The sequence below is a fragment of the Lotus japonicus genome, chromosome 3, assembly GCF_012489685.1.
Source record: "Lotus japonicus ecotype B-129 chromosome 3, LjGifu_v1.2".
In the NCBI taxonomy this organism is placed as follows: Eukaryota; Viridiplantae; Streptophyta; class Magnoliopsida; order Fabales; family Fabaceae; genus Lotus; species Lotus japonicus.
Genome location: NC_080043.1, coordinates 83690611 through 83704700, shown reverse-complemented (window position 1 = coordinate 83704700; position 14090 = coordinate 83690611). Strand labels below are relative to the sequence as shown.

Genomic DNA, 14090 nt, shown 5'->3' with positions numbered 1-14090 from the left:
TTAGATTTGGATACTTGGTAATTTTAAGCATGGTTTAAATTGTCATTATTGGATTATTTGGATAATTTTTAGGCTTATTTGGTCCCTCACTTATCACAATTTTGCACTTTTGATCCCTCTAGAAAAAAGTTAGCAAAATTAGTCCCTCACGTTTACACACTCTTGCGTTTTAGTCCCAAATAGAGATCATTTTTGCAAAAAATTAAGCAATGTGGAGGACTAAAAGTGCTAATTTTTTTATTGGGGACCAAAAGTGCAAAATCATGATAAATGAGGGACCAAAAGAGCTATTAAGCCTATTTTTTATGGGTACATATTAATCCTAATTTTTAATACTATTAGTGTGACTTCATCATTATTATACAATTTTAAAAATATTATTTTTGCAACCTTGCACCCCATGCACACTCCCCAATCCTAATATTTAAACTACATCTTCTCACAATACTCTGAAACAAGAGTGTTAGAGAAAAGAAAACACAAATATAAATTTAAAGTGTTTTCCGGTATTGGTGCTTGGTGTGTTGAAACAAAGAGCCTCAGAGCTCGTTTGGTACGTTGTATACTATAAGACCTGATAGCATAAGACATGGTTGTATTAAGCCTGATAGGATAAGGCCTGACAAAATTTTAATACTGTACAGCCTTTTGTTATATACTGTATAATTTGGTGGCAACATTGGTGGTGTGGTAGTGGTGGTATTGGAAGGGGATGATGGTGGCAGTGGTGGTGGTTGGTGGTAGTGGCGACGTTAGTGGCAGTGAGAGTGGTGGTGGATGGTGGTGTTGGTGGCGGTGGTGGTGGAGCGTGGGGGCGGCGACAGTGGTGGTATGAAGGTATCAACGATGGTGGCAGTGGTGGAGCATAGTGGCGGCGGCGGCGACAATGGTGGTGGTGGCGACAACGGTGATGGTAGTGGTGGCAGTTGTGGCGGCGGTGATGGTGGCGACGGTAGAGGGTGGTGGTAGTGGCGATAACAATTACTAGAGCGTGGTGGTGGTGGCGGCGGCGGCGGTGGTGGTGGCGGTGGTGGTGGAGGGTGGTTGTGGTGGAGGGTGGTTGTGGTGGCAGCAATAATGGTGATGGTGGTGGCGGCGACGGTGGTGGCGGCAATGACAGTGGTGGTGGTGGAGGGTGATTGTGGTGGCGGTTGATTAAATATATTGAAGTAGTTTATACATTACACTCTTATCATGCTTTATCCTTTATCTATATGGTGGATCAAATAAACCATCATTTTGATGTATAAGAGGAGATTGATGTATAAGCTTATACAATACAATCACTACGCCAGAAATTGCATTTTACAGCGCTTATTTTTTCAATTTTACAACGCTTATGAAGCGCTGTAGAACGTACCGTTGTAGTACTGTCAAGCGCTTTTTTTAGAAAGCGCTGTAGAACATGAGATATCCTACAACGCTTATTCTTATAAGTGAGGTAGTATGTGTGCATTTTATATCGCTTTCTTTGAAGAAGCGCTTTAGCATGAGTGCATTCTACAACGCTTCTCTTAAAAAAGTGTTGTAACATGTATGTATTCTACAAGGCTTTCTTAGAAAAAGCGTTTTAGAATGGAACATTCTACAGCACATTCTTCAAAAAGAAGCGTTGTAGCATGTATGTGTTCTATAACCCTTTCAAAAAAAGCGCTTTAAGTGACATCTTTTAAACAAATTTGCAGGTAAACCTTTTCATGAATCAACCGCTAATTACAAAAATGGCTATTCAGATCCAAATTCAAGTATACAACATTTAGGGATTAATACTACTACGCAGAAGTATATCATTTAGAGATAAATAATACTATCAAGCACACAGTAACTTGAAGGAATAGGATTAAGGTCCTTTTTTTGTTGATAAACCAAAGTATATTTAATCAAAAGCACAAGGGTGCTTAATACATAGATGATCAAAATACAAGAGATTAGAAAACTACAAAATGCTTAGCATGTACCTACAAGTAGCTACATGTAACTACAATATGGTTCTGTGTTCTTAATCTCAATACCCCCATCCTTAAATAAATGATAGGATGACCTATCAGCCACTTTCTCCCAAAAAACAAGAAGAAAAAATCCAAGGCTAACTTCATCCATGATACAGCAGAACCTCCAAATAATGCCAAATAGAACCCATATACATTCTGCTGCATAGAGGAACATTAGAGGAAAAATATAACAAAACACTTACAGGTTGTGTAAAAAATAGGATATATGCTATAACAAAACATACACACACACACACATATTAAAGAGCAAGTCCATGAAAGAGGGACACTGTCCTAAGACAAGCTAAACAAACATTAGTAAGACAGAATTGCATGTCAATGGCAGAATCCTCAACAAGGAAAAAGAATTGGAAGCATTCTTCTATAATAAATGAGGTACAATACACCAGACAGAAGGTAGCAGCACAACTTCTTAACGAGGATAATTGATTATCATCTTTGTGTATTTTGCGAAAATAGGTATTTTGTGTAATCCATTTTAAGAAGACTACTAACCTCTCTGAGGAACTCTTTCAACTGATCATCATGGAAATTCTGAACCGTTAAAACCTTTACAGCAACATCCTGCATTTTTAAAACAATGATAAATGCACCAAAATGGTTAAGAAAAATATAGTAATAAGTTGTATTCAAAATATGCATTCAAGCCTTCAAGGAGCTAATACAAAATGTGTCAATGATTAAATATAATCAAGTCATCTTGGCAGCTAAATGACATCAATACACTAGGCTTCAGAAAAGTAGATACTGAAAGCATTATAATGCAATAGTAATAAACTTTGCACAGAATGCAACAAATATCATCATAATAGAATACTTACTGATCCATGCCATTCAGCGCGATACAGTGTCCCAAATGATCCTGCATAGAGAAAAGAGCATCCACATTTAGAGTCACCATATCTCTTAGGTTCTTTCAAAAAGAAGAACTAGGGGAAGCAGAAAACTTACCAGCACCAATACGCTCTTTAATTCGTAAATCATCCCATGATATCTCTAGCCAGCCCATTGCAAGTGATGGTTCAATATTCAAGTGAATGACCAAGATATTCCCAACACCGTGATTTTGAAGTCTATTGTTAACTTGTTTCTGTTCTGACTCCCTGGATGAGCTCAACACAAAATCATTTTAGTTATTTTTTTACCGCAAAGTTTCCCTTTACAATGAGCTTATTATTGGAAGTTTCTTGTTCTATAACTAAATCTTTACCAAGCCTGGGATATTCATGTAGTGATGCTTCATAAATTGGAATAAAAGCTTCAGAAACACCTTCATAAATAAGAGGAAAGATTAATAAGCCTAAAGTCACATTTGTGGTTGTTCCCTTTCAAACCAAAAAGGATTAGAGGTGATTTTGTACATCTAAAAGTTTGATCAACTGAAGCATAAATGGAACCATTGTTAACTTTGAGTGAATCACTTTCCTTAGATTGCTGATTTGCCCGTACGCCACCTGTGAGAGATTGAGAAACAACAAAGAACAACTTTAAAGTAGGAATGATCTCTGCAAATTAAGATTTACAAAAACAGAACTATTTGAGCATACGATTCCCTGTCCTCAATAGGTGTCAATCTTGAATTCGCAACCAACTACATTCCAGAAGCTCGGAGAGAAAAAGGCCAAAGAACCTTTAAATGCATGTATCATCAAACTTAGGATTCAACCGAGTGGGAAAAAGCAAAAGAAAGTTTAAATGTTTTGACTTTTGAAATAGGTGAAAATCTGAAACTTTTCAGGCAATGAAAATTGAAGCATGTGCTTGATGATGTAAAATAGCTTAATGCTACGTTTGTGCACATCTGCACGGTTTCTCAAATCAATTGGCAATTTTTTGTGAAATACCACTCATACTAATGAACCGACCTGGTAAAACTATTTATGCCATCCTACAAGTGAGAGGTTGAAGTGATATGCAACTTAATGACCAAGAATGTATCAAGGTTTATATACTTATAAAGATTCTGAACTTAAATAGAAATAGCTCTAAACAATGGAAGACCAAATTCCAAGGTATATAAAGCACAACATACCTAAATACAGAGAAGGCGCACCTCTCTGTATAAAGCAGAACAAAAAACGAAGATGCAGAGAAGTGAAAAGGAAATGGAGTCAAATAGTGTACCAGAGGAGATTGTGAGAGTTGCGTTTCTGATGGAGAGGTGATTGTACATTCTCTTCTTCCTCTGAGAAAAACCTCAAGAAGCGGAAGAGGGCCAAGAAGCCATCAACACCACCGTCTGCAGCCACCCACCGCGACCACAAGTTCCGCGGCGTCAGGCAACATAGGTGGCCAGCTGAGATCCGCGACCCGAACCAAAGGCGGCGCGTCTGGCTGGGGACGTTTGACACGGCGGAGGAGGCCGCAACCGAGCACGACAAGGCGGCGGTGAAGATAAAGGGCCCTAACTCCATCACCAACTTTCCGAATACAGCAAAGGAGGAGGCAACGACGCCTCCTCCGGGATCTGACGGACGCATGGGATTTCAGGGTTTCTAAAGCTTTTGGGAGAAAAGTGGAAGAGTGGGGTGCGAAGTTTAGGAGTAGTGCAGACTAGTTTTTTTTAGAATAATGAAATTATAAAATATTGTAAAGCGTTTTTTTCATATCAACGCTGTATGTACATACAGGTGCGGACAACGCTTTAAGCTGAAAAACGCTTTAAAGAATGCAGTGTAATTTTTTAATTTATTTTAAAGCGTTTTCTTTTCCGAAGCGCTATAGATAAGTTGAATATTTAAAGCGTTTACCTGTAAAAGCGCTTTAAAGTAGTTCCGTGTAGTATTTTAAAGCGTTTCACCTCACAAACGCTTTTAAACAGGCGCTTTAGTATCCCAATTCTGGCGTAGTGAATGTGAGCACCAAACAATGGATAAGCCCATAGTGTATTGTATAAACTTATACTATCATGCCTAATACGGTGTACCAAACGAGTCCTCGGGCCTTCATATATAGCATTGGACTCCTCAACCCTTCACCGTGCTAAGCAATGTGAGACTTCTTCAATTGTTTTCCTTAACCTCCTTCTTCCTTCATTAGCAATGTGGGATTACATTACAATCAACCTAAACAATAATAATACATGTTGAGTATCTTTAATATTTTAAAATCCTAACAGAACCATATGTCAATCAATAGGTTGCATAAAGCTAGATTTCCAATTCTACTAACTATTGCATAAATACTAAAAATGAGAATTTCTACTTCTTCTAATATTCATTTAATTTTAGTCTCTACTAGGAATGAATGACCATTTGACGAACACCCTCGTTGAGCTACATAAGCAGACAATTAGAGGAAGTTTTGAATTACAAAGTCAAGCAATAAGTCTTTTGTATTGTCACCAACCAGATGCATCAGATCTGCATTTCTCGAGTAAACATTATTCTTTCGTTGAACATATATATCACTTGAACTTTTGTAGCGAAACGCGGCATTTGAGTTATGGTGATTTGAATTGTTTTTATAAATATGAGAAGGGACAAGATGAGGTTGAAAAGTCGGCATGAGGTGAAAATAATGAGAAGAGCAACAATTTATTTTGAAATAATAATATCACTTCTAATTAAATAAAATCTAAATGTTTTTGTACATGGCAGCTTAAAAAAACAAAAAGACTACAAATACTAGCGCCTCATGAAAAGAGTGCCACAGTAGTCATCCGCAAGGAGAAGAGCAGTAGCCAACAGAGGAGCGTCCAAACACTGCAAACAGAAATTTCCATGAGCACCCTCCTTAGCTAACATGTCTGCAACCGCGTTGCCCTCCCGGAGAATGTGCTCAAACCTCCAGGCATCTAATTTTAGTTTAATTATAGTTTCACGTATCTCATTTATTCATTTTAAAAAAAATATTCGCCAAGTATGAACTCTAACCTTTCACCCTAAAAATCATTAAAAAAATATTACTAGAAATAGATAGTAATGCACATGAGAGCTTCAAACAAAATAAATTTTTTTTCCTGATGTAACAAAAAAATAAAAATAAAAATAAAATTAACAATTAAATTTTAAATCCGTAAAAATAAAAGTTTAAATAATTTTTTTGATTTGATTTAAATTTAAAATGAAATAAATAATTTCTAACTAATTTACTCTCTTTTTTCCTTTAAAAAATTGTGCTTACTTTTTTTTTGAAAATGCTTACTAGTTGTCGTAAATCGTGATCCCCGTGACCTTCCATGAGACCATCTAAGTTTGAATTTTGACCTCATAATTCGCCAAACGGACAAAGCTTGAAACGAATCACAAATAAAAAACTAGTGGTACACTTCAATTTGTTCTCCAATTTTCATCACCACATGCTTTGCGAGATGACATAAAAAAAACTCATTATCTACTACAGAATATTAACGTTCAAAAAAAAACTACAGAATATTTAATTTGAACGGCTTAAGTTTCAAATAAAATAAATTTTGAACGGCTTAATTCCTAAATGAGTAAAATGCTAATACGTTATTAATATTAAATATTCAACAAAAAATTAATAAAATATTGATAAATTCAAATAAAAAAGCATTTATAATATTCGTATTAGACAATTTTTTTCTCAATGAAATTGCTTCCTAATTAAATTCTTATCTTTTTTTAATTAAAAAGCATTAAATTGTTTATTAATTCAGTGTAGAGAAATTAAAATGCATGATTTTCATACCAAAGCGTTTTGTCTGGAAAAACAGCACTATACCCCGAATATTCCTTTGGGCTGCTTCATGTGGTGGAAGAGAAAGAAAGTGCATTTCACAGTCACAAGATATGGCCACCAAAACCTAATGGCTTTCCATTCACATCTCGAATATTCCTCTTATTTTCCGCATTCTGTTATCATGGCCCAAAAATTCCACACCCTTCGATCTTATCAACGGCTGAGATTAAATTTAGAAATGCCAAAAGAATAAGAGTTTTGATAAGTTAGAGAATAAAAGCTAATAAAAAAAAGGAAACTTCACAGCTTCATGGAACTAGTATTAGCCATATGCTATGTAACGTAATGTAATATTCCTTTGGAATCAAAGATCCTTTTTTATTTTCGGTGCTAGCTTCACGCATGATCACTATAAATACCCTTTTCTCCCTTGGTGAATAATCCAAGCCAACAAACGATTTTGAGAGTACTGCAAGAAACCCAAATAGAGTCTAATTCTTGTGAAGGAGATTTCTTCTTCCATTGAGTTTTATTTTTTTGCTAGCTATTCCCTTTGTCACCCAAAAAAATGTCTGGAATTGTGGTTGTTTTCGACTTTGATAAGACCATCATTGATATCGACAGTGATAACTGGGTTGTTGACGAGTTGGGTTTCACCGATTTGTTTAATCAGCTTCTTCCCACCATGCCTTGGAACTCCCTCATGGTAAGCTTTTGATTTTCTGTCATATACTCTGTTTTTTTATACTCTTTTTTTCAAAAAACATGTTTTCATTATTAACTTTGCAACCTACATTGTGTTAATGGCATAAATTTGGTTTTGTCCTTACAGGATAAGATGATGATGGAGCTTCATTCAAAAGGTGTAACTATTGAAGAGATTGAAGAGGTTCTCCATAGGATTCCTATTCACCCCAGAGTGATACCTGCTATTAAAGCAGCTCATGCTTTAGGGTATGTATCAATTTCCTCCCCTCAAACAAAGTTCTAATTTTTTTAATCTTCTTCCTATATTTTATGTGGGATGAAATTAATGGTTGATTTTTTGTTTTTGTTTTCAGGTGTGATTTGAGGATTGTGAGTGATGCAAACATGTTTTTCATTGAGACAATTTTGGAGCACTTAAAAATAAAGGAATACTTCTCAGAGATTAACACTAACCCTGGTTATGTTGAAGAAGGAAGGTTAAGAATTTTGCCTTATCATGATTTCAATAAGGCTCCCCATGGCTGCTGCGGTTTGTGTCCTCCAAACATGTGCAAGGTATAATCTTCTCATCCATGCCCCTTGATTTCTTTTTTAAAATTTGTTTTTTTTTTTGAAAATGAAAGAAATATTATTACTAAGAAAGATCAAACCCAATGTCAAGACACAACAGCCGGCAAAGTACAGAGGCCAATAATTTGAGCAAACAAAACCCACCACCAACCCGCAAAGTGGCATCAACGGTATCCCAAACAAGGGCCTCATTAAAACCTTACTGGGTAAACCCAGTGGGAAAAACCCCAGTAAGGAAAAAGAGTACCACAAGCCACCAATTGTCAACTAATTCATCATTTTTATTGAAAATATTTCAGGGTTTAATCATAGACAGAATCCAAGATTCATTTTCTCAAGATGATGACAAGAAAATCATATACCTTGGCGATGGGGCTGGGGACTATTGCCCAAGCTTAAGGCTTAAACAGAGAGATTTCATGATGCCAAGGAAGAATTTTCCTGTGTGGGACTTAATATGCAAAGACCCTTCACTTCTTAAAGCTGAAATCCATGGTTGGACTGATGGAGAAGAATTGGAGCAAGTTCTGTTGCAGTTGATCAGCCAAATTTCTATGGAGAAAGATGCTCTGTTTATGTCATCTGACTGCAAAACACAGACTCTTTTGATCTCTGCTCATGAGCCTTTGCCTAAAGTTCTTCATGTTCGACCATAAATTCTTAGTTTTAGAATTGCTGCAAATGCATCATAACTTTAGTTTGTCTTCCCCCTTCTAATTACCCTAAATCAACGCTTCCAAAAGTTACTAGTCTTGGAATGGTCCAAGATGGAAGTGTAAAATTTCTATCTAATACAAACATGAGTTTGCTCTTGAGTCTTGATGGTGCGAGTTGTTTTTATTCTTATTAGGTAAGGTAAGCGATAAATTTAATTTAATTTTTTGGTAGAAAGGCACGAGCTAGATGACAGGTGAGAGAAGTTATTCCTAAATGGTGCAATTTATATTTTCTAACGTTAAAAAAAATAAGTTTTGTCTCACCTTACCTAGGTGACAAAGTGCCACAATTACCTAGTTCATCAATCATACAAGGATTCTAAATTTAATCAATTATTTAAAAATGTAAATTGATTATTTCAATAACAATTAGTATTAATTTTTATATTTTGCACCTTTAAAATCACATTGTCACTTTAAAAAACAAAATAAGCTATTAAAACCATTGATTGAAAAATCAATGGTAGAAATTTAAAACACTCAAAGTTTGTTATACATGTGACAAGTATAGGGTTACTGTCACAAAATTATTTTACCTTCTAATTTCTAAAGTTAAGAAATGGATTCAAAAATTGAGAAATAGATTGTCACAACTTTTGGTAGATGGGGCTCGAGATGGTTATGTGAGAAGAGGATTTGAGAATGTTTGTATAATGGTCATGGGAAGGATACAGGGGCTTTTGGATTATGTTCATGTTTCTAGGTTTTAGGATGGAGGATGATTATGAAGATGATAGATGGAAGAGGTGAATGAAAAAAGTAAGAGAAAAAATCCATGTGAGATAAGTGAGATGATGCAGAGGTGTTGAATAGTGTAAATTAAAAAGATTCAGTTTATACATGTTCAACGTGTGAGAAACAATACGGCGGAAGCGTCTCTGTATTTGGATGAAATTAGTTCATCATAAATCCAACATGATCCCTCTCACAAAGTGAGGGATGAAAACATTTTTTTTAAAGAACAATTTTTATTAACATAGTAGAGCTTGAGACCATCCCTCTCAAGTAGGAAAATAGCTATTCAAACATAGTAAGAGAGCTACAAACGGGCTGGTACAACAAGGCTCCACAAAGGGTGTGCACTACAACCCTCTTTTGCTAAATGATCAGCTAAATCATTTGATTCTCTAAAGGCATGTACAACCCCAACACAAGAAACCTCTCAGATGAGCACATCAATCACCCTTAGATTAGGCAGCAGCTTTAGGGGTCTATTGGTCTTACACCTAACCCATCTAGTGAGGAATCACTTTCAATGATAACAAAACTAAGGGAGAATTGTCTACATAATTTCAAAGTTGATAAAATAGCTCTAACCTTCACTTCGTATGCCCAGGCGGAACCAATGTCTAGGGATGGAAACATTTTTAAGCCTTAACAAATTAATATTTTAGGCAAGTAGTTTATTGTTATTATTGGTAAATTAAATCATTTATTTATTTTTATCATTAGTTAATTATATAAGTAGCAAAATAGTTTTAGGTGAGTAATACAAAGTGATAGGAAGAAAATCATCTAAATTTATATTTTATCGTATCATATGCCGGAAAAAAAAAAACAGAATACATGAGATATGATTAATTTGTTATATCTCATCTTATAATTTTGCCACCAAGTGAGCTTTTAAGGGTGTGTTTCGTGGCCACCATATTGTAAAAGAGTTGAATAAGAATAAGATAAGATAAGAAGATAGAAAACTGTTATCTTATTTTGTGTTTGAGTTCGATCGAATAATAATATAATATTCTTTTAAAAAAATAAAAAAATATTAATAATGAGAAATTAGTCAAATTACTCTCACAGTAAAAAATACTACTCCAAATATGATACTCCAAATTTTTAGTGTTAAACCGCAATTAAGACTAAAGATATGTGGGGCTAGCGATTACTAGACACTACAAATCATTTAATTGAAATTTCTTCTTAATTGAATTGTTCATGAATTCAGCATAGAAAATTAAATTACCCAATTTTCATAGTGCTAATTTTGTATGGAAACCGTAAGTTTCAAAAAAAAAAATGTATGGAAACCGTACTATACCCAGAATATTCTTTTTGGGCCGTTCCCGGTGGTGGATTTCCCAGTCACAATAGGTGGCCACCGAAACCTAATTCCATTCCATTTAAATCTCCTCTCGAATATTCCACTTTATTTACGCATTCTATTATCATGGCCAAAACCTTCCACACCCTCCGATCCTCTTATCAACTTCAATTTCATCATATCCAACGGCTGAGATAAAACTTAAAATGCCAAAAAAAGCATAAGAGTTCTGATAAGTTTATTCTAAGAATAAAATCTAATAAAGGCAGTTTCATATTTTAATGGCCTCTTCTTTTACGAGAAACTACTAGCCATATGCTATGTAACGCAACGTAATATTCCTTGGGAATCAAATATTCTCTCTTGGTTTTTTGGGTGCTGACTTCACCAATGTTCACTATAAATACCCTTTTCTCCATGGTTGAAAAATCCAAGCCTATAACCGATTTTGAGAGCACTGCAAGATAGATTACTTCTTCTGTGTCATTGAAGTTTTTGCCATTCTCTTTTTCATCCCCAACAAAAATATGTCTGGAATTGTGGTGGTTTTTGACTTTGACAAGACCATTGTCGATTGTGACAGTGATAACTGGGTTGTTGACGAGTTGGGTTTCACCGATTTGTTTAATCAGCTCCTTCCCACCATGCCTTGGAACTCCCTTATGGTAAGCTTTTGATTTTCTTCTAATTTGTTATTCTGATTTTTGGGATCATGTGCTTTGTTTTTATTGATACTGTTTTGTTGATAAATTTGGTTTTGAATTTACAGGACAGGATGATGATGGAGCTTCATTCAAAGGGTGTAACTATTAAGGAGATTGAAGAGGTTCTGCATAGGATTCCTATTCACCCCAGAGTAATACCTGCTATTAAAGCAGCTCATGCTTTAGGGTATGTATTACTTTTCCCAACAAATTTCTTTTTTTATTTTAAGTGGAGATGAAATTAATGATGGCATTTGTTTTTCAGGTGCGATTTGAGGATTGTGAGTGATGCAAACGTGTTTTTCATTGAGACAATTTTGAAGCACTTAGGAATAAGGGAATATTTCTCAGAGATTAACACTAATCCTGGTTATCTTGATGGAGAAGGAAGGTTAAGAATTTTGCCTTACCATGACTTCAACAAGGCTCCTCATGGCTGCAGTTTGTGCCCACCAAACATGTGCAAGGTATAAATCTTCCCATCCATCATGATTTTCTTTGTCAAATAGAAAAGAAAATTATCTTAAAACATGTTGTGAACCTGCCTTTGAATTGAATCTTTTTGAGCCTATTGATAAGTTTAATTTTTTTTTTTGAATTTATGACCAATATAATTCTAAACTAATTCATTCTTATTTTTGAAAATTTTCAGGGTTTAATCATGGATAGAATCCAAAATTCATTTTCTCAAGAGGATGACAAGAGAATCATCTATCTTGGTGATGGGGCTGGGGACTATTGCCCAAGCTTAAGGCTTAAACAGAGAGATTTCATGATGCCAAGGAAGAATTTTCCTGTGTGGGATTTAATATGCAAAGACCCTTCACTTCTTAAAGCTGAAATCCATGGCTGGAATGATGGAGAAGAGTTGGAGTTTGTTCTCTTGCAGTTGATCAACAAAATTTCTATGGAAAAAGGCGCTCAGTTCATATCATCTGATTGCAAAATACAGTCTCTCCCTATCTCTCCTTATGAGCCTTTGCCTAAAGTTGTTCATGTTCGACTATAATTTCTTACTTTAGAATAGCTTCAAATGTATAAGAACTTTAGTTTTTTTTGGTTGCTTATGTTGAATCATTGGTTCCTAAAGTTACTAATCTTGGAATTGGTCCAAGATGGAGGAAATGTGTACTTTCCATCCAACATAAATATGAGTTTTCCTCCTGGGATTTTTTTTTTTTATTGCTAAGGATTATTTGACATGATAAAATGGGGTTGCCTAATTTATCTCAATCATGAATTAAAATTTCCCAAGACCTATATAAAAATATTATCACATTAAGCTAATGTGATTTTACCTAGTATCTACCTTGAGTAATTTAGAGAATTTCGCATAAAATATTTAAAGATGATAGCGAAATTAAAAGATAAATGCAAAATAACATTACTGCCATAACCCATGCAAGAAGGAACCTAATCAAGGGGCTCTGCATAGAGAATGTTACATCTCGAGAAGGAGTCGATGAAACACAACCTAATCAGCTGCAACATTCTGAATGCCCACTCCAATTGATTTGGATGAAGCATGGATGGCTCTGAAATCCAAGAAATCCTAACTGAAGTTTTTAGTTCGAATTAATTTTTATTTTATTTCACTAAACTAGTTATAAATTTATAATATATATACTCCAACTAGTTTTTATGAAGGAGTAAGTTAACACTCAACACATTTTCTTTTGAGCAAAAGGGATATAGAGGGAAAAGTGAAGCACGATAAATGCTCCTTGATGCGAGTTTGGCTCATTCAATCCATTCTCGGACACAGATTTCAAAAACAAAGCATTGGTGACCCATGTTTGAAGCTCAGATGTGATCCTACAAGAGCCCGACGCATAACCAAACACACTCTTAATGTTGCAAAAGATGGATCATGGATCCATTTTAAATATTGAATTTTGGTCATTCTTTTACTTTTCTAGCATGAATGTGTAAGAATGATTATTTAATATTTATCGATGAATAATGTTTTGTTCACACTCCACTATCAGTGGAGTAGAAGTTCAAAGAAGAGTGAGATAGAAAGAAAAGAGAGAAAAAGCAAGAGATGTGATAGAAGAGTGAGATAGAAAGAAAAGAGAGAAAAATCAAGAGATCTGCATCAGAAATTAATGATTTGATTGAAAAAACTTAAAGTGATAAATAGAAAATACAATGAAAATGAGGTGGATCTGTAAGTGAATCAGAACTCTTTACCATAAGGTTTGGGTTTGGATTGCTATTCTCTCACATATTCACACATTTAAATTTATATACTTTAATCATTTAATTGTACATATTAAAGACAAAATATCGCTCTCTTCCTTTCTATCATAACCCTCTTCCTCATTCTCTCCCAGTCTCCCTTGCCAATCACTACAGCTTTTACCTTGCTACCCACACTTATCCTCCATTTCAAAACATTCCATGCGTGTCCTCTTTGTCGTATTTTATCTTTTTGGTACATATAGACATGTGGGCTTGCGTTAGGCGCTTTTTGTTCCACACCTAACAAATCATTTATAACAAATCATTCATCTGTTGAGAAGGATGAGTCAGGGTTGACGTGATTGTCTCTATCTTAATTCTTGATTCAATTACTTGTCTCAATTGATGCTGGATGGGCTAATTCAGGGTTTTGTCTTGTCTTTGTCATTAAATCAGCATGACAATGATCAGATTGTTGGTTTTTAGTTTGAAATTCTAGATTGTTTTC

At 35.1% G+C, this 14090-nt stretch overlaps 2 protein-coding genes across 2 annotated transcripts; both read left to right on the top strand.

Moving 5' to 3' along the window:
- Positions 1-6973: 6973 nt before the first annotated feature.
- On the top strand, positions 6974-8749 carry LOC130746590 (inorganic pyrophosphatase 1-like). Its single transcript, XM_057599265.1, has 4 exons — positions 6974-7362; positions 7489-7610; positions 7718-7919; positions 8234-8749. Exons 1-4 carry the CDS (start codon positions 7225-7227, stop codon positions 8588-8590), a joined length of 819 nt encoding a protein of 272 aa, XP_057455248.1. The 5' UTR covers positions 6974-7224; the 3' UTR covers positions 8591-8749.
- Positions 8750-10640: 1891 nt separating this feature from the next.
- LOC130746591 (inorganic pyrophosphatase 2-like) lies at positions 10641-12575 on the top strand. Its single transcript, XM_057599266.1, has 4 exons — positions 10641-11359; positions 11464-11585; positions 11664-11865; positions 12051-12575. The coding sequence occupies exons 1-4, from the start codon at positions 11222-11224 to the stop codon at positions 12405-12407; spliced, it is 819 nt and encodes a 272-aa protein (XP_057455249.1). The 5' UTR covers positions 10641-11221; the 3' UTR covers positions 12408-12575.
- The last annotated feature ends 1515 nt before the right edge of the window (positions 12576-14090 follow it).